Source organism: Capra hircus, chromosome 5 (genome assembly GCF_001704415.2).
Source record: "Capra hircus breed San Clemente chromosome 5, ASM170441v1, whole genome shotgun sequence".
Lineage (NCBI taxonomy): Eukaryota > Metazoa > Chordata > Mammalia > Artiodactyla > Bovidae > Capra > Capra hircus.
This window is the reverse complement of record NC_030812.1, coordinates 85,036,433-85,061,960: the sequence shown is the minus strand read 5'-3', so window position 1 is coordinate 85,061,960 and position 25,528 is coordinate 85,036,433. Positions and strand designations below refer to the sequence as shown.

Below are 25,528 nucleotides of genomic sequence, written 5' to 3'. Positions count from 1 at the left end.
AAGTTTGAGTCTTTATTCCAAAAATATTATTATGCACTTTAAAAATAATCCTACTAAAATCAGTAAAAGGTAAATTAATTTAATAAAATTTCTGGAATGAATGCTACTTGTTCAGTTGAGTAAAATATGTACATCCAAAAAGAATTTAAACCTTTTTTCCCCTGCTTAGGATTATTAATCACTGGTTGGAGTTGACATTTTTGGCTTCCTATAGGTAGAACAGGTGGCAACCATCTTGGCCAACACAAATATGGTATTTATAAAGTGAGAAATAAGTGGATAAATATTTCCTTCTAATTTCCAATCTTAAAAACCTAGTTTAAAAAACAGAAATAGGATACTACACTACAATTCTTACTATTTATTAAAAAGTTCATGATGCCCATTAAGTAAAATGCAAATTAATGACAATAAATATGAGAAATAACTGTTACATGGACTATTGCCATCATCTGGTTTCATTAATTATAGACAATTTGCTTAACTGATTTTATCTAGTCACAAATGTCTAAAAGATTCAAAACGTAAGTTTATTTTGCTTAAATAATTATATTCACTTCTTAATGTAAAATGAAGGTAGATTAGTTTTCTATGTAAGTTAATATCCCTCCTTTAAAAAAGATAATATTAGGAGAACAAATATCAAAAGCCATCCTTGGCTTTTGGAAGAAAAATAAGTAGTTTGAAGAAGGGGAAAGGAAAAAAGAGAAGGGGAAGAAAAAAGAGAATGGGGTAAAGAGTATATGAGATTGCTAACTGGCTAGTTAGTATTTTGAGAATACATCTCTCCACTATTTGGAAAGAATTCCCTTTAGTGTTGTATTGTCACAGTGAGTTCTACTGAGTCAAATGCACCTCTAGCAATTTATATTCCTATGTACGTCTGTACACATGTTAACAAACAACGTAGACATAAACTAATGTTGAAATCTTTGTTTTTTCTCACAAATTATGATGTAAATGAATTATATAAACTGCAATAAATGCTAAAACACATTCTTTATTCAGCAGCCCATGTTTATAAATAAGATAAAAGGAGGAAGGAAAAGAAGAGAGCGAGCTATGGCTTTCTCATATACTAAGAATCTTTTAATAAGGGTTGAGAAAACATACTGTTCCATGGTATCTAAATTAATATCATTTATTCCAGAAATTAAACATATACTGCTTTGTTATCTTGTTAAAAATGATGATGACCATTAGCTTATGATAGTTTCTTCATTTGATTACTATGTACTGAATACCACCTACTTTTCCCAAGCACTTGAGATACATTATTGTTCAACAACAACAACATGACATTCCTCCATTATTTGAAATAGGCAGATAATAAAAAAGGAACATACTATGCAAGTTATATAGTATGTTTGAAGATGACTAGTGCTTTAGGAAAAAAAGCAGAATAAGGGAAACAGAAGTGTGGTATCTCTGGGAGAGTTATTTTATGATTTCAAGAGGTTACTTAGACCAAGACTACTAGAGGGGACATTAGAGAAAATTCTTGAATGAAGTGAATTAGCCTTCCAGGCAGGGGGACAGGTAATGTAAAACTCTAAAGTGAGAGCATACCCTGGCAAGTCAAGGGACAGCAAAGGATCTAGTTAGCTGGAGCACAATGAATAAGGCAGTGTAGAGCAGAACTATTATAAACGCAATTTTTAAACAGTGCGGTGCCAAACAAGGTACTAGGCATGTAGAGTTTCCACAAAGATGGATATTAATTTATATGGGAAATTAATCATTAATATTCCGCTCAAGTCCACTATTATAAAGAAGAGTAGCGAGTTAATGATACATAATTTAAGTGTAATGTTAAGATTAATTCTTCATCCTTTAGTTTCTTAAATACTTATTAAGTCCCTTAAATACTTCAAGTACGTGGTTAAGTGCAAATGATGGGTGAGTCAATCACTTCATAGATTATGCCATCTGGTAGTAGCCAAAAAGTAGGATTTAGAACATTTTCCACAAGTGCCATGAGACGGAAAATACAGTGTACTCTAGGCATACATAAAAGCTACATTAATCCAGACCTGAAGACAATGATGACTTCCCTGAAAAAGTGAGGCTTTCATTTGCAATCTCAGGGATAAGCAGGAGTTGGCTTGGTAAAAAAAGGTGGGTGATAGGGTTCCCCAGAGAGAAAATACCACCTGTAAAGATTCAGAAGGGAGAGAGAACTTGAAAACACCATGTAATTTAAGGTATTTAAGTAGGAGAAGGCCATGATCAGAATCATAAAGATCATTCTGACAAAAGTATACAGGACAGAGTGTGTTGAAGAGGGCAAAATGAGGACTGAAAGGCCAGTTCAGGGGCTGCTGCTGCTGCTGCTAAGTTGCTTCAGTCCAGGGCTACTAGGGTTAATTATGCAAGCTAGGAGGGTAGCAAGATTCACAGAGTGACAGTTAATATGCAAAACAAAACAAAACAAAACAGATGATTGATGTATTTAGTAGGTGGAATGAATAGAAAGATAATGAATGTATAGGTCCAGGGGAAGAAGGAAGAAAAGTTAAAGATGGTGCTCATGCTTTCCAGGGTTAAGAAACAGATGGAATGGAGCCATTTGCTAAGATCAAAGAATGAGCAGGTCAGGGGTCAAGGAAGATAAGTGGTCAGGTCCATTTTGTAGTCGGTTTATTGTGCGTGTAAATATCTATGTTTCCTCTTAGTTGCCAACAAATAGTTGGATATATGGACCTGAAACCCAGGAAAGGCTTAAAAGCTTATGAAAAGGCTCAGAGGAAACAAGGACAGATATTTTGTTATAACAGAAATAAATAAAATGGTGCCTGAGCACAACATGTTAATTTGTATGTTTTATACAGAACTCAGATTGTCATTTTTCTTACTCATATTTCTCTATAAAAATAAAAATAAATATTTGACAAGACTTAGACTATTCTAGGGACTTCCCTGGTGGCTCAGTGATAAAGAATTTGCCTGCAATGCAGGAGACGCACAGGAGACGTGGGTTCGATTCCTGGGTTGGGAAGATGTCCTGGAGAAGGAAATGGCTACCCACTCCAGTATTCTTGCCTGGAGAATCCCATGGACAGAGGAGTCTGGTGGACTACAGTCCACAGAGTCACAAAGAGTTGGACATGACCGAATGACCATGCATGCACAGAGACTATTTTAATTGCTCCTACAATGTATATATAGTAAGGTGATTTTTTAATGTAAAGTATTTCATGAAAGTGAAAGTGTTAGTTGGACACTAGCATCTGACTCTGTGACATCATGGACTATAGCCCACCAGGCTCCTCTATCCATGGGATTCTCCAGGCAAGAATATTTGGGTGGGTTGCTATTTCCTTCTCCAGGATATCTTCCCAAACCAGGGATCAAACCTGGATCTCTTGCATTGCAAGCAGATTGTTTACCGTCTGAGCCACCACGGAATCCCGAAGTATTTCTTACTGTATGAAAAATATTTTCTTATTTTATCCAGGAACTTGAAGTGATATTTAAGTAATAAATAGTGGTCTAATTTAAAACATGTCATTTTGCTTGTCTTTTAAAACTATTGTACTTCACATTATTTCTTCTTTAATAAAGGTCTTGGCTATTGGTTTTACTTATTATTTTCCAAGTGTGAACAATTATGCACAAAAGATAATTTCAAAGGAAAATGAATGATAGGTAAACAGTGTCAACTGTGAGTAGAAATATATTTATAGGGTCCTTTCTTAGATCTAGACGTTCAAAAAGAGAAGCTTGAATCAACACCTATCTGTGTAAAGAGTTATGAAATAGAAAACTCAGAGTCTGAAGTAAACAGCTGTCCTTATGAGTCCTATTTCCTTCAGTATTGCAATGCATATATAGGGTTTGTATGAGTACCAATTAATCAGCCTTATTGTCATAATTTTATTACTGAGTTATAAGCAAATGTCTAAAGAAGGGCAACATCTCTAATGTTTAAAATAAAATCTGTTTTTGGAAAAACATATAAAATTGTTTTAAAACCATGGATATTGGACTCTGTGACCCAGTTTTCTTGTCAAATAGAGTTATTAAGACATAATACACAGTGTTGCAATAAGAATTAAATGAGTTAATCTTTGTATGAAAGCCTTACCAGGGAACTAGCATAAGAACATGGGACTGAATTTCCATAAAAGAAAGATAATCTTAGTTACTGAAAGGGACTCAAAGTGATGAAGTCTACTCCAGGTACCATTAAGTGATGGAAAAATGGAGATTTATCAGTATAATTAAAAGCAAAGTTTGGAGAAAATTACAACTAGCTCATATATTATACTCCATTGAGATGAAGCTTCACAGAAGTAGGTTCACAAGACTGGAGTGAACGTTGGGTTAGGATTAAGAGAAGACTTCTGCCTAGACATTGTAGGGAGCTTTTCCCTGCCCTGTCTGAGAAGGTCTGTGGAGAAGAAAAGAATTTGGATGGATGCTGTTTTAATGCAAGGGAAGGAAGAGTATGCAGGTCTCCTTCGCAGCTCTGGGGAATGCTGAAGTTACGGATCTGTGAATATAGTGTTAGGAACAGGAGCAGAAAAGTAGGCTGGTGTAGGCACCTGAGCAAAGGTGAGGGTATCCACTTCAAAGAAAAGCCAGACTCTCTGCTATGACATGTGCTTGAAACACATATTTGGATTTGAGTACTTCTTTTTAATCACAAGCAAAAAGATGCATAGGTATATGTGTGTGTGTGTGTGCGTGTGTGTGTGTGTGTGTGTGTGTGTGTGTGTGTGTATTGGTGGTTTTGATAGAAGTTAACGGCTTATCATGAAAAGGTGAGATTACTAACTTTCTTATTGTTCCACAGTGTTGGTTTGTATGTGCTCAATCACTCAATCATGTCCAACTCTTTGCTACCCCATGGTCTGTAGCCTGCCAGGCTCCTCTGCCCATGGAATTTTCCAGGCAAGAATACTGGAGTGGTTGCCTCTTCCTCCTCTAGGTGGTCTTCCCAACACAGGGATCTAACTGTGTCTCTTCCATCCGCTGCATTGACAGGTGGATTCTTAGCCACTAGTGCCACCTGGTAAGCCCAAATTGAGTTCCTAACTAAAATTCATATATTTTGATGAGTACAAAGCCACCTTACATAAAGTATCTTTATCCCCTTTATAGATCAAATTATAGTTGCCCTGCCTTGTGCTGTGCTCAGTCATGTCTGACTCTTTGCGACCCCACAGACTGTAGACCACCAGGCTTCTCTGTCTGTGGAACTCTCCAGGTAATAATACTAGAATGGGTTGCTGTTTCCTCCTCCAGGGGATCTTCCTAACCTAGGGATCGAACCTGCATCTCTTGCATGTCCTGCATTGGAAGGCAGATTCTTTACCATAGTTGAAGCAAAAGCAAACATGTTTGGTGTCTTTTTCCTTGTTTTGTGATAAACACAGTTTTCATATACTTACATTTTAAGGGACTCTGATATCATATCATAAGGGCAGAAATAAAACTTAATTTGTGTAAAAATATTCTAATACTATTCTTTTTAGAAAAGTGTAAGTTCGGACTGTTACCTAGCAAAGCTGGTTTCTACTGGCATATAACAATGAAACATAGGCGATACCTCCAGCTTGCCTGTGTTCCGTCTCATCACTGATCCAATGGTGAAAGGAAATTAGAATGCCTAATTTGTTTTGAAAACTGACAGCCTAGATCTCTAAAACTCCTATTTTCCACATTCAAATCTATTGCTGGATATTCTTCCGTCTTCCTTTAATCCCACTACTCTTTTTAGTTTTACCTATTATAGCCACTTCTCTGTATTGTAGTTATTTTTCAGATTTCAAAGGATAACAAATGTTGTTACTTTCATTGTCCCCATGGTTCCAACACTTCCTAAAGTTATTTCCAGCTCAAAGAAACAGAAACTCACACCGCAGTGTTTTTTGGAGAAAAGGTAGAATAGGAATGACTGTTATTAACCTCTGTAGAACACAGTATGTCTCAGCTCCTCCTGCGTTCCCCTCCTGTGAGGCTCAACCAGTTTCTCAGAAACCCACCACGTCTTCTGACAATTCCCTGTGCTGACCAGATGCATCTGTCTTTTGATGCTACAATTTAAACTGTATTTTCCTTATAGGCTAAGGTCATCTATCATGACAATGCACTTTCATGAATACAACTTAATTTTGTAAAGCATGAGTGCCTCATGCTTGACTTTACCAGCATATTGTGTCTTTCAGGCAAAAGAAAATATAACACTTCTCACAAGGGGAGATTAATCCTATTATTAGATGACTTGTTATTCCCATTACCTGTGTAACTATAAAGTCCCAAACAGAAATGAGGGTGAGAGGATGCTGACTGAAAGATTTAAACAGTTAATGAAAGATACCTTTAACAGAATTTAATTGATATTCTTTCCAACTCTAGAGACAAAATTTCTAAAATCACTTGGGCATCTGACAGAGTTATCACTGACATTCAAGGATATATGGGAATATAGCTTCTGCTGGGCCAAAAAAAGTGGATGTTGTGATAAAGTTGTATTCATTTAGGCATCTACTTATTTGGTCTACTTATTCTTGCTTATCCAACTGAGCTGGCATGAGCAGGAAAATAAAGATATCTACAGAGTGCTTCAAAAATACTGAGCATCTTGAACAATTTCAAATGTAATTTTTGTTAAGCTGTCTTGATCCGTAAGTATCTGAATATCTTTTGTAGCTTTTGACTTCTTTTTATCTTGATGAAGACCATTCTGTGATGAAATTATGACATACAGTAATCAAAGTAAAACTACAGCTCATTTTGTTAAATCATATCAGGCAATAAAAAAATTACAAGTTATCTTTAATACAGAAAACAGGACTAAAAATCAAAAAAAACAACTTTGGGTTGAGAATCAGTACACATAAATTCAAAAACAAAAAAGTGTGAGGCAAATATCCGTAGTCAGTTATATTCTGCGTTAACAGGATAATAGCTGTTTTCGATATTTACTTAACCTTTGTCTCCGGTGTATTGTCTCCTGACTTACCTGCAGTTGGAGTGGGCCTAAGCCTGGTGTTGCCGCGGCAGCAGCTGCCATGGTAGTTGGGATCAGCTGTACAGGGTAAGGGTCACCTACGTAAGAGAATAATAGAGGCGTCAGCACCTTTTATCTACTCTCCACCTGCAAATTAAACTCATGCATTCACTCTTTCCAAAAGCCTTCTTTTGTGTGCCTTGCCTAGGCCTAATGAAAAGCTCTATTGTGCAGCTTTTTACTAACACTCTTTTCACAATTCTGGCTGAGAGAGGAATGTGAATAAAAGGCACAAGCAATTAAGGCGGAAACCTCATCCTTTTTTCATGATGTATTTAGGAAAATGGGAGGAAAAAGTGCGTATTGATCAGAGGGCTGCACTTTATAACAAACACATACACGCACACACACACACATCACACCTGATAATCTTGATATGAGCACACCAAGTCCTCAGCAAATTTAAAATGTTATTATAAAAAGAATTTAACTAAACTTAATTTTACTTTAACAAACTAAACTCTCAATATTTAGGCCAAGCAGCTTATCTTTTGAATGCTATGTTACTGTCTTGATTCAAATAACCTCTTAAATAATGTTCCATGGACAAACTCATATAAAGAAAAAATCTGATGCATTTTTAAAAGTCATGTAAAGTACTAGTTATCTTTATTTCCAGAGACAAATGTTTAAAAAATATACTGTAAAAGAAGAAGAATATAGGTGGTTTTCCCCAAAGGCTTTCTGTTTATGGAAATACCTAAAACACTAAAAAATTTAAGCAATTAAAAATTAAAGTTTTAATACAGATGATCTATAAAAACACAGATATACACAAACATCTATACATATATACACACATTATAGGAGATTTTTTTGATGCAAATAAAAATTTTTTTCCACTCAATAAAGAGGTACAACGGATATCTGCACAAAGCCCGGTGATATGCTAACAGACATGTACATTATTAGTCATTTGAAATGAAACTGTAGCAAAATGGAAAATAATAACTGTAAGAACAATTTTCTAATATATAAAGCTTTTTGTAGAACTATAATTTGTGAAAAACTTGTTGAATGTCAAATGTATAGAAATATAATTGCAAATAACTCAGTTAATAATTCATTCAAAAATATTTATTGAGTACCTGATTTGTGTTAAACACTGCTGTTGACACTAGAAATGGAGCTTTCAAGAAGACTCATGTCAAGAGGTGTATTTACTGGAAATTTAATGAAGCTTAAGCTTTGGGTTCTGGAAAGGGCTCCTAGCAGTGTGCTCACAGGGTCATATGTTTTCATATCTGTCAGCTTCCTTAATTTTTTTACTTTGTTGTGATCCTTTTTATAAAGAAGTATTTTTTTTACTTTGTGTACATATATATATATGTATATAAGGTAGACCATGCGTGTGTGTGCTCAGTCACTTGAGTTGTGTCTGACTTTTTGCAAACCCAGGGACTGCAGCCTTCCAGGCTCCTCTGTCCATGGGAGTCTCCAGGTAAGAATTCTAGAGAGGACTGTGGTGCCCTCCTCCAGGGGGTCTTCCCTACGCAGGGACTGTGGGCTGATTCTTTCCCAATGAGCCACCAGGGAAGCCCATAATGTAGATGATATATATAAATATATATATATATATAATTTCCATATTTTTATTTTTAAATACAGTCCCCCAAATTACATGTTTCAGGCTTCAAAACACCTGAATTTATTTCCCCTGATGTGGTTTTACAGCTTAATGGGAGAAAAAGACAAAGAATAACTCAATTAGTATAAAACAAAGTAAAAGTTACACATATGATGCTATGGACTGTACTGTGAGTACCTCAAACCCAGGCTAAAAGATCAAAGACACCCTCTAGGATGAAATCATGTTTAAGCTCAAACACGAATGAAGTGAAAGCAAGCCAGGCAAAGAAGGGAAGCATTTCAGGAAGGAAAATAATTATCAATAAGACTCAAGGTCAAATGGGAGTGTTATATCATAGCTAAGTTCCTGAACTGCTTAAGTATAGACTACAGGCAGGGAAGCAGAGATAAATGGGACTGGAGAGGGAATCAGAGGCCAGATTGTGCATGACTTTATGTACAATATAAACATACACACAGAAGAACTGTACAAAAAAGATCTTCACAACCAAGATGATCACGATGGTGTGATCACTCACCTAGAGCCAGACATCCTGGAATGTGAAATCAAGTGGGCCTTATAAAACATCACTACGAACAAAGCTAGTGGAGGCGATGGAATTCCAGTTGAGCTGTTGCAAATCCTGAAAGATGATGCTGTGAAAGTGCTGCACTCAATATGCCAGCAAATTTGGAAAACTCAGCAGTAGCCACAGGACTGGAAAAGGTCAGTTTTCATTCTAATCACAAAGAAAGGCAATGCCAAAGAATGCTCAAACTACCGCACAATTGCACTCATCTCACACACTAGTAAAGTAATGCTCAAAATTCTCCAAGCCAGGCTTCAGCAATACATGAACTCTGAACTTCCAGATGTTCAAGCTAGTTTTAGAAAAGGCAGGGGAACCAGAGATCAAATTGCCAACATCCGCTGGATCACTGAAAAAGCAAGAGAGTTCCAGAAAAACAACTATTTCTGCTTTATTGACTCTGCCAAAGCCTTTGACTCTGTGGATCACAATGAACTGTGGAAAATTCTGAAAGAGATGGGAATACCTGACCACCTGAACTGCCTTTTGAGAAACCTATATGCAGGTCAGGAGGCAACAGTTAGAACTGGACATGGAACAACAGACTGGTTCCAAATAGAAAAAGGAGTACATCAAGGCTGTATATCGTCACCCTGCTTATTTAACTTATATGCAGAGTACATCATGAGAAACGCTGGACTGGATGAAGCACAAGATGGAATCAAGATTGCTGGGAGAAATATCAATAACCTCAGATGTGCAGATGACACCACCCTTATGGCAGAAAGTGAAGAAGGACTAAAAAGCCTCTTGATGAAAGTGAAAGAGGAGAGTGAAAAAGTTGGCTTAAAGCTCAACATTCAGAAAATGAAGATCATGGCATCTGGTCCCATCACTTCATGGCAAATAGATGGGGAAACAGTGGAAACAGCGTCAGACTTTATTTTTCGGGGTTCCAAAATCACTGTAGATGGTCATTACAGCCATGAAATTAAAAGACACTTACTCCTTGGAAGGAAAGTTATGACCAACCTAGATGCATATTCAAAAGCAGAGACATTACTTTGCCAACAAAGGTCCGTCTAGTCAAGGCTATGGTTTTTCCAGTAGTCATGTATGGATGTGAGAGTTGGACTGTGAAGAAGGCTGAGAGCCAAAGAATTGATGCTTTTGAACTGCGGTGTTGGAGAAGACTCTTGAGAGTTCCTTGGACTGCAAGAAGATCCAACCAGTCCATTCTGAAGGAGATCAACCCTGGGTGTTCTTTGGAAGGAATGATGCTAAAGCTGAAACTCCAATACTTTGGCCACTTCATGCGAAGACTTGACTCTTTGGAAAAGACCCTCATTCTGGGAGAGATTGAGGGCAGGAAGAGAAGGGGATGACAGAGGATGAGATGGCTAGATGGCATCACGGACTCGATGGACGTGAGTTTGGGTGAACTCTGGGAGCTGCTGATGGGCAGGGAGGCCTGGCGTGCTGCAATTCACGGGGTCGCAAAGAGTCGGACACGACTGAGTGACAGAACTGAACTGAACAGAACAACATAAAGAATCTAAATTTTGTCCTACTGGGAAAAAGAAACCATGAACGTGGAAAAAAGATGGGTTGAGTAAAACCCCTTGGGCTAGAGGTTTGAAGCTGTCATCAGTAATAAAAACATGCAGAACTCTGTATAATATATGATGATGGTTCAGATTAGGGTGGTGATGTTGGAATAAAGAATACTGGAGAAGGTCAAGCAGTATTTAAGAAGCAAAACTGACAAGACCTAATGACTGTTTACATATGAGAGTTATAAAAGACTCAAAGATTCTTCCCAAGTTTTTCACTGGACAGTTGATTAGGAAGTGGAACCATTAGTTGGATTTGCAAACACAGATGATAAACAAAACTGCCAGGTTGGGACTATCTGTAAGGAAAATGAAGGGGAAAGAATAAAGAGTTCTCTTTTGGACATTTCAAGCCTGAAATGACTATCAGTCTCCATGTAGAGGTGTTCATTGAGGAACTTGATAAACATGTTAGGATTTTAGAGGAGTAATCCACATAGGAGACAGAAATTTGAATGTGGTCAGCATATATCTTGAATTTAAGCTATAACCAGTCAAGTGTTAACTATAGATTAAAGAAAGAGATCCAAAAATTGGATTATGGGATATCTTAACATTTATAGTTAGGAAGATAGGTAACTAGCAGAAAAACAGAGGAGAGATGTAAAGTTGGTGTTCCAGAAGCCAAGTAAAGCAAGATTTTCAGGAAGAATATTCAATTTTTTCAAATGTTGGACTTGGTGATATAGAAGTCATTGGAGATCTCTACAAGGGCAATTTCAATGGAGCAAGGGTTAAGAAAGACTAACTGGAGTGAGTGTGAGCCGTAGAGAATGAACAGAAGATAGGAACTGAATACAATAAATGTAGATCCTTGCTATTCAAAGTGAAGTTCTCAAAAGCAGCACTGGCATCACCGAGGAGCTTGTTAGCAGAATTTTAATGCGTGCGCATGCTGTGTTGCTCAGTCATCTCTGACTCTTTGCAACCTTATAGACTGTACAGCACCAGGCTCGTCTTCTATGGGACTCTCCAGGCAAGAATACTGGAGTACGTCTCCATGCCCTCTTCCAGGGGATCTTTCCAACCCAGGGACTGAACCTGAGTCTCCTGTGACTCCTGTACAGAGAGCGGATTCTTTACCACGGAGCCACCGGGGAAGCCCAGCATAATTTCAGGCTGTATTCCAAACCTAAGGTGGAAGGCAGCCTCCAAGATGGAAGCCCCAGTGCCTCTCACTTCCTGGTATTCATGTCCTTGTGCAATTCCCTCCCCTTATGGACTGGGCCTAGTAACTACCTTCTAATGAACAGAATACACAGAGGTGATGTGATATTACTTTTGATACTAGGTTACAAGAAAACTCTGGCTCAGTCTTGCTTGCTCCCCCACCACCCCTATTCTCAGCAAGCAGCTATATTGGGAGCTGTCCTATAGAGAGGACCACATTGCAAAGGACTGATGTCTTCCAGCCAACAGCAAGCAAAGGAGGTGGCCTGACAACAACCAAGGGAGGGAGCTTGAAAGTGGATTTCTCCCCAAGTCAAGCCTAGAGATGACTGCAGCCCAGGCCAACACCTTGATTTGAAAAGATGTGAAAGACTCAGCTGGAACATGGCTGTGTTCAAACAATTGTTTATTTTAAGCCACTAAGCTTTCAGAGAATTTATTAAAGCAGCAAGCGTAAACCTTCTGAATTAGAATTTAAATTTTAACAAGATTTCCAGACTATTTGTATGCACTGCAGAAGTGCTAAAACAAGACAATTTCAGTGACATACTTTGTAATAGATACTGGAGGACGTGTAATAAAGAAAATTTTACTAGACAGGTATCCATTTGTAAAAATGATACTACACTTATATACTAATAAGAAAAATTGTACATAGAAAAGAAAATGGTGACACAGGAAAAAGGACAACTGATATTATCTGACAAGGCTTTACTTATCATTTGGAATTTTAAATATTTAATCCAGAAGATACTATATCTGATTTTATAAAGGAAGTTTAGATATTTGCATCTGCATTTATTTAAACTGGGCTTCTCTGGTGGCTCAGAGGTTAAAGCATCTTCCTGGAATGCGGAGACCCAGGTTCAATCCCTGCATCGGGAAGATCCCCTGGAGAAGGAAATGGCAACCCATTCCAAATATTATGACTATTAAAACTATTTAAATACTTAAAATTGTACCATTCATTTATATTACTTATTTAATGATTACAATGTTAAAAGTAATGATAGCAAAAGTTTAGAGGCTATGGTGCTCTTCAGAGTGATAATTCATTTTATATAATTTACTTGTTGAAATCAATTAATAAGCACTTACATCATCTACCACCTGACTAGAACTCTGCTAGTTTTTATGGGAGACAAAAACAACAGAAGAAACCATATTTGTCTCTATCTATTTACTCTAAGTCTCTCTTAGAAAAGAATTTATTTGAGTTGACCATCAGTGCCATAGGACTTAAGGGAGAACTAATTCTAGGTTTCAATATTTAAAGAATAAAAGGCGAAAATAAGAGTGAGTGTGGCCTTGAAGATTTGCAGGTGCGGGGGGAGATGTTTTAGGAAGGGTGAAATGTATCATAGCATGGGTGTGATATGCTGGAGGAATGGAAAGAAAACCAGTTTAATTCACAGGTTATAGAATAAAAGGAAAAGAGACAGAAAGCAGGGATCTGGGAAACTTTTCATAATCCGGACTGGAAGATATTTGGCTACAAAAAGGCAATGGATATGAAATGAAGTTTTAACACGTTTAATTAAAGGAGTTAAGTAACAGAAGATCTTAAAGATGACTCCAAATTCTAACCTAGGGATACAGATTTACTTATAAATTTGGGTTGATTGCAAATACCCACACAGGTGTTTAGAGCACTTTCCAACTATTAGCATATAATTCTTAATAACAAATTGAGTATTGCCTGCTATATAAACACATTAGTTAAAATCTACACTATTCCATAACATTTAAAAATGAACATGCATATTAGAATCTTATTATTTTTCATTTCCTATATCTATGAATATATAGTAATAAAATGAATATGGCTATCTTTCTTTTGAATATGCATATATATGTACATAACTATAATGTTATTCATATGCCATATTATACATGTGTTAATGTGTAAACATACATATACACATGCAAGCTAAATAATGTATGTGTGTGTTATGAGCTGAATTGTGTCCCCTCAAACTTTATGTATTAAAGTCCTAACCTCCAGTATATCAGAATGTAACTATATTTGGAGATATGTCCTTTAAGAGGTAATCAGGATAAAACAAGGTCATATGAGTAGGCTCTAACCCAATATGATTGGTGTCTTTAGAGAAAGAGATCAGGACATGAGCAACACAGAAGGAAGGACAAGTATGTGCAGATAGAGGAGAAGACAACCATCTACAAATGAAGAAAAGAGGCCTCAGAATGAAATCCATACTGTTGATAACTTGATCTTGCATTTTGAGCTTTCAGAACTGTCAGAAAATAAACTTCTGTTGTATAAACCAACCAATTTGCTTTATTTTACTATGGCAGCCTTAGGAAACTAAATAATATGTTTGCCATAAGCAACTTCATATCAATGTAGTTGATGTTAAAGTGAATCGGAAAAATAAAAAAAACTGGCAGCAAGAATTAAAAAGAGTACTGTTGCCCTTATATACCCGTAATCACACACAGTTTCAAGATGAACATAAGATCAAAAATAGATGTCAACTAATTTCAAAAGAGGTTTGTGTCTAAGCTACCATATTAATGCAGCTATCTCCATTCAACATACTAACATGCATAACTTGAAGCATATGTACTTTATTATCACTGCTTCAGACCAAAAACATTAAGAACTAGTTTGACTGAAATCTCCCCCAGTTACAAAGTAAATACAAACACCATAAATGTGAAAAAGGCCAATATAACAATTTAACTCAATTAAGGAGATTCAAAATAAATTATATGCACGTGTCAGTGTTCTGAAGTGGACACATAATCTATAAGACTTCAACACAAGGTCAAGAGTACTTCTTAATGGGGAAAGAGAAATTCAGAAACTGCTGGGGAAAAAGTATCTTTTACAGAAATAAATACTGTCATCTATTTATGCCATCTCTTTATAAACTGCACTAAAAATGTTACAACTGGTTTGTTTTGTAAATACCTCATGAGATACTTACTTAGTAAAAAATTGGATAATGGAAAATTCTGACTTTTAAAGTTTAACCATGTGTAAGTTATTCAAATTGACTTTCACCGAAAGTAATTTCTTCTCGATTTTCCTAGGTTTTTAACCATTTGAACAGTTTTTCCTTAAGCCTTTCCAAACTTGTGTCTTCTTTTAAGCCAAGTATGGAAAATTCTAGCTCAAAACTAAAATTTTTCAAAAAGTGGAAAAATACACTGAGGCATGTTAATCAATAGTTTCCAAAATACAATCTAGCTTAGAGTATCTATTGATATAAATGATATAGCTAATAGTAAATAACCCAATAACCCCTCAGAAATCGTATTATATATGTTAGTATTAAAAAGTAATGAATATTTAGAAAATAGTTCTTTCCAGTGATACTACTGAAGAGACTTTTTTATTTTTTTCTATATAAAGTGTAAGAAAAACAACAAAGTTATTTAGGTTAGGAAGACTGTCAAAGGGCTTCCACGGTGGCTCAGTGGTAAAGAATCCACCTGCCAATGAAGGAAACTCAGGTTTGATTTCTGGATTGTGAAGATCCCTTGCAGATGGAAATAGCAACCCACTTCAGTATCCTTGTCTGGGTAATCCCATGGACAGAGGAGCCTGGCAGGCTATAGTCTGTGCAGTCACAAAAAAGTTGACTACTACTTGGTGATTGAATAACAACAAGATTGTCAAAAGCAAGCATGTTTTTGCTCAGGGTCACTTTCACAAACACTTTCATCCACTGAACTAATATAAATGATCTGGAAAGTCTGTGGCATTATAAAAATTAAAATGTATACACAAATGCAAACACACACACACACACACACACACACACACACAATCTCTGCCCTAGAAGAGTTCCTAAAAAAGTTACAGAAATGAACATGTAAACCAATCCAGGGATACAATGAGAAAAGTAGAACAGTGCAAAAGGCACTCTGGAAACTTCCCGAAAAGAAGAAGGTAGGGTAGATTAACCTGGAAAGAGCATTGAGGAAGGTTATTTGTTAAACTATCTGAAAAAAATGGCACTTCACCACAAATTATCTCTCAAGATCCTTTTACCGCCTACTTTCCATGTCTTCTGAAAAGTCACACAATAAGCCTCCACCACTTAGTGCAACCAGGATTGCTCTTATTAATCATCTTATCAGATTAATACTTAAAAGCCCCCACTCCTACCACTTTAACTTCCCAGTGGAGGGAGTTCTATAGGAGCGTAAAATAAGATGAAGTTAAAAAGGACACTTGTTCAGTCACTGAGTTGTATCTGACTCTTTGTGACCCTATGAACTGCAGGACACCAGGCTTCCCTCTCCTTCACTCTCTCCCTGACATTGCTCAAACTCATGTCCATTGCACCTGATGCAAAGAGCTGACTCATTAGAAAAGACCCTGATGCTGGGAAAGATTGAAGGCAAGAGGAGATGGGGACGACAGAAGATGAGATGGTTAGAAGGCATCACTGACTCAATGGACATGAGTTTGAGCAAACTCCGGGAGATGGTGAAGAACAGGGAAGCTTGGTGTGCCGCATGCGGTCCATGGGGTCGCAAAGAGTTGGACATGACTGAGCAACTGAACAACAAGAACGACCATTGAGTCAGTGATGCCATGAAGCCATCTCATCCTGTCTCCCCCTTCACCTCTTGCCCTCAATTCTAAAAGGACACTAGGGATGGAATTTTCGAAGGAAGTTGCTTTCTTTCATTTCCTGGGCCAACAGATGAACTTGTGGGTTCCTTCTGCTTGGAAGAAGCCCCATGCTATTCATAGCACAGTGTTAACAATGGCCATTATCCGTGTAGCCCCTATACTTCCAGGGGTATTTCAATAGTCTCAGTGTGTCTGATGCAGAAAGGGAATGTTAAGCTCTGCAGCTAAAGAAGCAGGTAGAACACATCTTGCAGAGTCTTATGTTTTACTTTGAAGGCAACCTTAAGTTGCTGAAAGGTTTTAAGCAGGAAAGTGACACAGTCTGATTTGTGTTTTAGATAGATCAATTTTGTGGCAAGGGATAGAATCGATTGGAAGAGGGAGAGGCTGGAGACAAATAGACATGTTAAAAACTACTGCAGTAAATCAAGCTGGAAATGATAATGGCCTAAACTAATCATAAGAGAAAGAGAGGAAGGAACATGTAGGATAGGGGAGACACATTTGATGGCCAGTTTGATGGGAGAAAAGAGATACGGGGAGGGGGGGAAAATATTGTACTTGGGTTTATACTTTATTGTCAGATGGGGTTTAAGGAAAAAAATCCTTTTTACTCAAAGTGTTTCAACATCAGTTGTTCCAACATCAATTATTAATTATTCACTATGCTCCCAATGACTTGAAATGTGGGCAACTAATATTTGTTGACTTTCGGCACTGTTGAAATATTTTACATATATATACATATAAATATACACATATAAACCCCTCCATATATGAATGAATATATTTACTGATCTGTTTATAAAATCTCATTTAATGTTTGGAACAATTCAGTAAGGTAGATTATTGTTCTCATTCTATAAATTAAAAATAAATGTTCAGGCTCTCACAGATAGTAAGTACTATAGTACTTACTATTGCGGTAAGAAAAGTATCACATTTATAGAGGATAATACAAATATATATTTAAATTTTCAAAACAGATATATTCATTTAATGTTCATTCAGTTAGCATGTGTCAGATATTGTATATAGGTTACAAAGTAATAAAAGATCCAGTTCTCCTTGCCTTCATGACCCTTTCAGTTACAAAATAAGTCATTAATATGTAAAGTGAAGTGAATCAAAGCCACCAGATTAAAATAATATGAATAAGAAAGGCAGCAACTACCAAAGAAAAGAGGGATTTATTTGAGCTGAAATCACTGAAGGAAGAATCAGAGGAGGGGCTGGTCTTGAGTTGGGTTTTGAATAAAAAATAACTAGGGAAGAGGAGAGAAGTCTAAAACTGCACTGCTTAGTGCTTAGATATTCGATAAATATTTGCTGAATGAATAAATGGTTAAGCCTAAAAATAAGGATCAGAAAAATGAATGAATAAAATGTCTTTAAGAACTAGCCTGCAGTTGAACCTTGGAGAAGGCAATGGCACCCCACTCCAGTACTCTTGCCTGGAAAATCCCATGGATGGAGGAGCCTGGAAGGCTGCGGTCCATGGGGTCGCTAAGAGTCGGATACGACTGAGCGACTTCACTTTCCCTTTCCACTTTCTTGCATTGGAGAAGGAAATGGCAACCCACTCCAGTGTTCTTGCCTGGAGAATCCCACGGACGGGGGAGCCTGATGGGCTGCCGTCTATGGGGTCGCACAGAGTCGGACAAGACTGAAGCGACTTAGCAGCAGCAGCAGCAGTTGAACCTATGACATACAGTATCAAGAAATATTCAGAAGGTTGGTTAGAGTCTGTGAAGCACCTCAAATGCCAAGGTAAGAATCTATTCATACCATGCCCCTAAGCATATGCACAATTACCTCCTATTCTAAAAAACAACCAATTATCTAGACTCCAAAATCCCTTAGTAAGGAGTCATTTATTTACTTTCTTTCTTCTCATCTAACTTGCCTATATGCTGGAAACTTGTCTTCAGTGATAATCTTAAATCCTTCTACTACAATTTAATTCTCCATCCATAAACTTTCCTGGAAATAATGACCTTTGATTTGCCAGATTTCAATGAACACTGCTGTGCAACAGCTGATACTGTTAATGACTCCCTCCTTCTCAAACTACACTACACTCTCTGACTTTTCTTATAATGTGCTTTTCTGGTTTTCCTCATACACTGTTCACACCGACTTTATTATTTCTGCAATAGGCTGTTCTACCTCCCTTCACTCCTTCCTTAAATACTGATATTCCTTGGGGTCTAATCCTTGGTGCTTGGCTTTTCTCGTTTGATTTCCCTTATCTGAATGATCTTATCCAATCTCTTGGTCCAAGGACCTTATACAAACTATTTTAAGTCAATGACTCTAGCCTATATTTCTCATACTGTTTTGGACAACTCCTTTGACCCCTACCACCTGTCCCATAGGAAGCTCAATCTTCACAGTTTAATCACCCTTCTTGCAGGACTTACTTCTACTCCTGGTATTTTTATTAATTTTGGTGACACCCAGTTACCTATGCTGTACATATGAAGTATCCTAGATCTTTCCCTTCCTTTAGTCCTTCATGGCTGATCACTTACAAACTTTATTTTTTTAACTCCTAGGTTTTCATTTCTTACTGCTGGAAAACCTACCAATCAGGTCCCCAAGCTTCAGTATTCAGCTAAAGAAATCAATTCTCTACTCAGCTTCCAGAGGCACTAATTACGGGTACACAATAAGTATTCACTGGTTGTACTTAAATGGTAAAAAATACTTACTAGGTACATACTGTGTGTTAAGGACTAACAGTTCAAAAGTAAACAAGAAAAGTATATCTTGACATGGATGAAATCAATAAACGAATGAATGGATTGATGGTTAAATGCCAGTATGACCTCAACCCTGATTTTTAGCCCTTAAATGGTTTTCCAGTTCCTGCAGCATAGTGGACCCTTTGATGGCTCAACTCGTAGAGCAGAGGCCTATAGACTTCATGAATGTGGACATCCCTAGGTTGCTGGTTTGATTCTGGCTCGAAAGAAGTGCCTTAGTTGCTTGGGGCTTCCCTGGTGGCTCAGACGTTAAAGAATCCGCCTATAATGCAGGAGACTTGGGTTCGATCCTTGGGTCAGGAAGATCCCCTGGAGAAGGGAATAGCTACCCATTCCAGTATTCTTGCCTGGAAAATTCCATGGACAAAGGAGACTGGCGGGCTACACTCCATGGGGTGGCAAAGAGTTGGACACGACTGAGTGACTAACACTTTCAGCCAACATAGAAGGTCTATAAATACTTCCTTGAATTGGTCTCCTCTTATGTCCTCAAACAATTCACTTGTCATTACATACCTTAAAGCTCACTCTCAACACCAAACTGCTTAAAGGTCCATGTATACTCTAATTCATCTTGCGTTTTCCAGCCTTTATCAAGGCTGAATTTTTTGTTTTTTCCTACCAGGAATGTTGATTCTGTATCCTTTCATTCCAACAACTTCATTTGCTTAGCTGCTCTTCAGGATTTGACTTTAGGCATGATCCTTTAGGGACCCCCACCCCAAGAAGCCTTCCCTGACACCTTCTACTAAGCTTAGATTTGAATTCATTCCCTTTCCACTCACTTTTGTTGAAATTCTATGCATAGCTCTATTATATCACATCTGTTTATATCTCACTCTCCCTAACCAGACTGTTAGCCTCCCAAGGCAGAATTATGTCTACTTAATCTTTAAATTCCCAGTTTCTAGCATAGTGCCTTGACCATTTAAGGCTATAAAATGTTTATGGACTAAATATATGAAGATATATTTTATTTAATTAAGAAATTAACAAATTTCAGACAGAGATGACAACTCTTCCTCAAAAGCTTAAGGCTTAACAGAAGAAATAGCTTGTAAGCAAATAATTACACAAATAAAGAACAAATTAGTTTTTTATACAGGGTTTAACACAAGCAATATTGGTGTTTTAGATCTGCTGCCAGTGATACAAGGAAGGATAGAAAATGAAGGCAGAAAAAGAAGCCTAGAGTTTAGGATATGAAGAAATAAGGACTCGAAGGAGGTAGTCAAATAATCTTTTTTAACATATTTTCACATATCAAACCATTCTTTTCTAACATTCCATAATTTTATCTCTTTTGTATATTTTCATATCCCCTTGGATATTAAAAGTCAATAATATAAATTTCTGATCATGAATAAGAACCCACTATTATGATGCTTAATATTAAAGTACCTGAATATGGTCAAGGTATCTACTAGAAAAGATGTTTTGCTTTTTTTAAATTAATTTATTTTGTATTGCAGGATAATTGTTTTACAGAATTTTGCTGTTTCCTGTCAAACCTCAACATGAATCAGCCATAGGTATACATTTATACCCTCCCTTTTGAACCTGTCTCCCATCTCCCTCCCCGTCCCACCCACCTAGGTTGATACAGGGCCCCTGTTTGAGTTTCTTCAGCCATACAACAAATTCCTGTTGGCTATCTATTTTACTTATGGTAATGTAAGTTTCCATGTTACTCTCCCCACACATCTCACCCTCTCCTCCCCTCTGCCCATGTCCATAAGTCTATTCTCTATGTCTCTTTCTCCACTGCTGACCTTTAAATAAATTCTTCAGTACCATTCTTCTAGATTCCATACATATGGGTTAGAATACAATATTTATCTTTCTCTTTATGACTTAACTTCACTCTGTATAATAGGTTTTTGGTTCATCCACTTTATTAGAACTGACTCAAATGCATTCCTTTTTATGGCTGAGTAATAAAAAGAGTATGTCAAGGCTGTATATTGTCACTTTGCTTATTTAACTTATATGCAGAGTACATCATGAGAAACGCTGGACTGGAAGAAACACAAGCTGGAATCAAGATTGCCAGGAGAAATATCAATAACCTCAGATATGAAGATGACACCATCCTTATGGCAGAAAGTGAAGAGGAACTAAAAAGCCTCTTGATGAAAGAGGAGAGTGAAAAAGTTGGCTTAAAGCTCAACATTTAGAAAATGAAGATCATGGCCTCTGGTCTCATCACTTCATGGGAAATAGATGGGGAAACAGTGGAAAAGTGTCAGACTTTATTTTATTGGGCTCCAAAATCACTGCAGATGGTGACTGCAGCCATGAAATTAAAAGATGCTTACTCCTTGGAAGAAAAGTTATGACCAACCTAGATAGCATATTGAAAAGCAGAGACGTTACTTTGTTGACTAAGGTCCGTCTAGTCAAGGCTACGGTTTTTCCAGTAGTCATGTATGGATGTGAGAGTTGGACTGTGAAGAAGGCTGAGTGCCGAAGAATTGATGCTTTTGAATTGTGGTGTTGGAGAAGACTCTTGAGAGTCCCTTGGACTGCAAGGAGATCCAACCAGTCCATTCTGAACGATATCAGCCCTGGGATTTCTTTGGAAGGAATGATGCTAAGGCTGAAACTCCAGTACTTTGGCCACCTCATGCAAAGAGTTGACTCATTGGAAAAAACTCTGATGCTGGGAGGGATTGGGGGCAGGAGAAGAAGGGGACGACCTAGGATGAGATGGCTGGATGGCATCACTGACTTGATGAACATGAATCTGAGTGAACTCCGGGAGTTGGTGATGGACAGGGAGGCCTGGCGCGCTGTGATTCATGGGGTCACAAAGAGTTGGACACAACTGAGCGACTGAACTGAACTGAACTGAATATTCCATTGTGTATATGTAGCACAACTTTTTAAAAAGATGTTTTATATGAAAACAGATGAGAAAAACAAAATCCTTCATCATAGTGACTGTTTCCAATCATTTCACTTCCCAGTGGCTCAGTGGTAAAGAATCTGCTTGCCATCGCAGGAGCTAAAGGAGATGCGGGTTTGGTCCCTGTGTTGAGAAGACCCCCTCGGGGAGGAAATGGCTACTCACTTTGGTATTCTTGCCTGGAAAATTCCATAGACAGAGGAGTCTGGTGGGCTACAGTTCACGGGGTTGCCAAGAGTTGGATATGACTGAGCACAATGGCGCAATAAAGGTGAAAGGGCTTCTAAATGCAGAAAGTCTGTAAAGCCTTTCTAGATTTGCTGGAATAGTATAATATGACTTTAATATTTGAAATCTTTTATGAAAAATGCTAATATTTTGTAGTAACTCATAAAATAAGTTACAAATATAAATATTTCATATGAATTTTATTTGAGAAAGTAGAATTAATAAATTATCTTGCTTGACTATTTAAAAAGAAGCTATCTTTAGGTGAGCATTAGTTCTTAACTGCTTTGTCATAAACTAAATTTTTTTTCAGTAAGAGACTTTTTAAAATAAATATTTTTGTCTTCTTAATGTAGCACTGTAAAGGAAAACTTTACCCTAATTAATTTAATAGTTAACCTAGTTGGCTAGTTTAGTAACAGATTAATTTATAAACTCTTCAAGAAACATGTTTTAAAATGGGAAGACATTTCTGCATATAAAAATTATTGCATCTTTTCCTCACCTTTTCCCCATAAATCTAATGAATTCTAGTACCAATGAAAATTCCTGGATTACTTATCTAAGAAATCTGAGTATCCCTGAAAAGGTGACAGTGAATCAAACAAGTATCCTTTTCCTTCTGTATTCCACCATTTCAACCAAGGCATCATTTAAGTATTACATAGCAACTCATTTTAAGCTGTACAAAGAGAATCATTAATTAAGGAACTGCTTCTATATGTGCATCTATATGACAGTGCTGTCTACTTTTTGCCTCTGTGTATTTTGAGGGCACAGAGAAAAGCATCCAAAATGATGAATGCATTAGAAAAGTAGGGATCTGGAAGAGAGGCATGCATACAAGCCACTTAAGACCAATTCAAGGGACTTCTCTGGTGGTCCAGGGGTTAAGAATCCGCCTACCAATGCAGGGGGCATGGGTTTGATCCCTGGTTCAGGAGGATCCCACATACCTCAGAGCAACTAAGACTGTGCGCCACAACTAATGAAGCCCTTGCACCTAAAGCCTGTGCTCTGAAGCAAGAGAAGCCATTGCAATCAGAAACCTGCACACTGCAACCAAGAGTAGCTTCCACTCTCTGCAACTAGAGAAAGCCTGCATGTAGCAGGCAAGAATAAAAATAAGTAAGTAAATATATATGCTATATATAGAGAGACCAACTCAAATGCTATTTCTCTTTTACTTTCCACTTTGAACATGACGGCTTAGCAAGTATTTCATTTTTTAAAAAGCACTTCATTTTTTGACACCTTTGATAACAGACATCCTTCCCTGTGCAGTGTATCCAGAGTCTACAGGTTGAGAACAGGAACCTTCCTAAACCACTCTAATAATAAGACTATGGAATAGATACTTGTGATAACTCCTGGCCTACAGATTTCACCAAGAATGGTAAATTTTAAACCTCTGGAAATTTAGAAATGTTATCAAATTTTCCCTCCCCCTAAAGAATAAAAAACAGTGCAAGTAGAGTGACCTAAAGTAGGTAAATTCCTGAAATCCTTTTCATCATATCAAATTCTGAATTTTGAAAATGGGTTAGTACATTTAATAATTGATAATCATATTTACTGTTGTGCTCTTGTTCAGTCACTCAGTCATGTCCAACTTTGTGAACCTATGGAACTATACAACACCAGGCTTCCCTGTCCATCACCAACTCCCAGAGCTTGCTCAAACTCATGTCCATTGAGTCAGTGATGCCATCCAACTATCTCATCCTCTGTCATCCCCTTCTCCTCAATCTTTTCCAGCATCAGGGTCTTTTCCAGTGAGTCAGTTCTTCGCATCAGGTGACCAAAGTATTAGCGCTTCACCTTCAGCATCAGTCCTTCCAATGAATATTCAGGCCTGATTTCCTTTAGGATGGACTTGTTGGATCTCCTTGCAGTCTAAGGGACTCTCGAGAGTCTCCTCCAACACCTCAGTTCAACAGCATCAATTCTTCGATGCTCAGTCTTCTTTATGGTCCAACTCACACATCCATGGAACAACAAACTGGTTCCAAATAGAAAAAGGAGTACGTCAGGCTGTATATTATCACCCTGCTTATTTAACTTATATGCAGAGCACATCACGAGAAACACTGGGCTGGAAGAAGCACAAGCTGGAATCAAGATTGCCGGGAGAAATATCTATAACCTCAGATATGCAGATGACACCACCCTTATGGCAGAAAGTGAAGAGGAACTAAGGAGCCTCTTGATTAAAGTGAAAGAGGAGAGTAAAAATGTTGGCTTAAAGCTCAACCTTCAGAAAACGAAGATCATGGCATCCGGTCCCATCACGTCATGGCAAATAGATGGGGAAACAGTGGAAACAGTGCCTGACTTTATATTTTTGGGCTCCCAAATCACTACAGATGGTGATTGCAGCCATGAAATTAAAAGACGTTTACTCCTTGGAAGAAAAGTTATGACCAACCTAGACATCATATTTAAAGCAGAGTTGTCAACAACAAAGGTTCCCTCTCGTCAATGCTATGGTTTTTCCAGTAGTCATGTATGGATGTGAGAGTTGGACTATAAAGAAAGCTGAGCGCAGAAGAATTGATGCTTTTGAACTTTGGTGTTGAAGAAGGCTCTTGAAAGTCCCTTGGATTACAAGGAGATCCAACCAGTCCATTCTAAAGATCAGTCCTGGGTGTTCATCAGAAGGCCTGATGTTGAAGCTGAAACTCCAGTACTTTGGCCACCTGATATGAAGTCCTTTGAAAAGACTGTGACGCTGGGAAAGACTGAGGGCAGGAGGAGAAGCGGGCGACAGAGGATGAGATGGTTAGATGGCATCACCGACCCAATGGATATGGGTTTGGATGGACTCCGGGAGTTGGTGATGGACAGGGAGGCCTGGCGTGCTGCTGTTCATGGGGTCACAAAGAGTCGGACATGGCTGAGTGACTGAACTGAACTGAACTAGGTTTGTCATAGCTTTTATTCCAAAGAAGAAAACAGTGATATGTTATAGAATAATTTAACTTGTTTAGAAATGCATAGATTTGCCCTATCTAACGTTTATGATCTCTTTACGAAATGAGTAGGGCAGACATCACTGGAGCTACCTCAAAGATGACAAGCTAAGGTACAAAGAGGAAAACAACTTGCC

The 25,528-nt window shown here is 37.6% G+C and overlaps 1 protein-coding gene across 4 annotated transcripts in view; it reads right to left on the bottom strand.

Moving 5' to 3' along the window:
• The window catches only part of SOX5 (SRY-box 5), a 1,143,898-nt gene that overhangs the window by 125,218 nt on the left and 993,152 nt on the right, over positions 1-25,528 (bottom strand). For all 4 annotated transcript variants that reach the window (XM_018048397.1, XM_005680750.3, XM_018048396.1 and 1 more), the window contains one exon: positions 6,971-7,056. In XM_018048397.1, the coding sequence (XP_017903886.1) occupies positions 6,971-7,056 (86 nt within the window). The remainder of the gene's footprint in view (positions 1-6,970; positions 7,057-25,528) is intronic.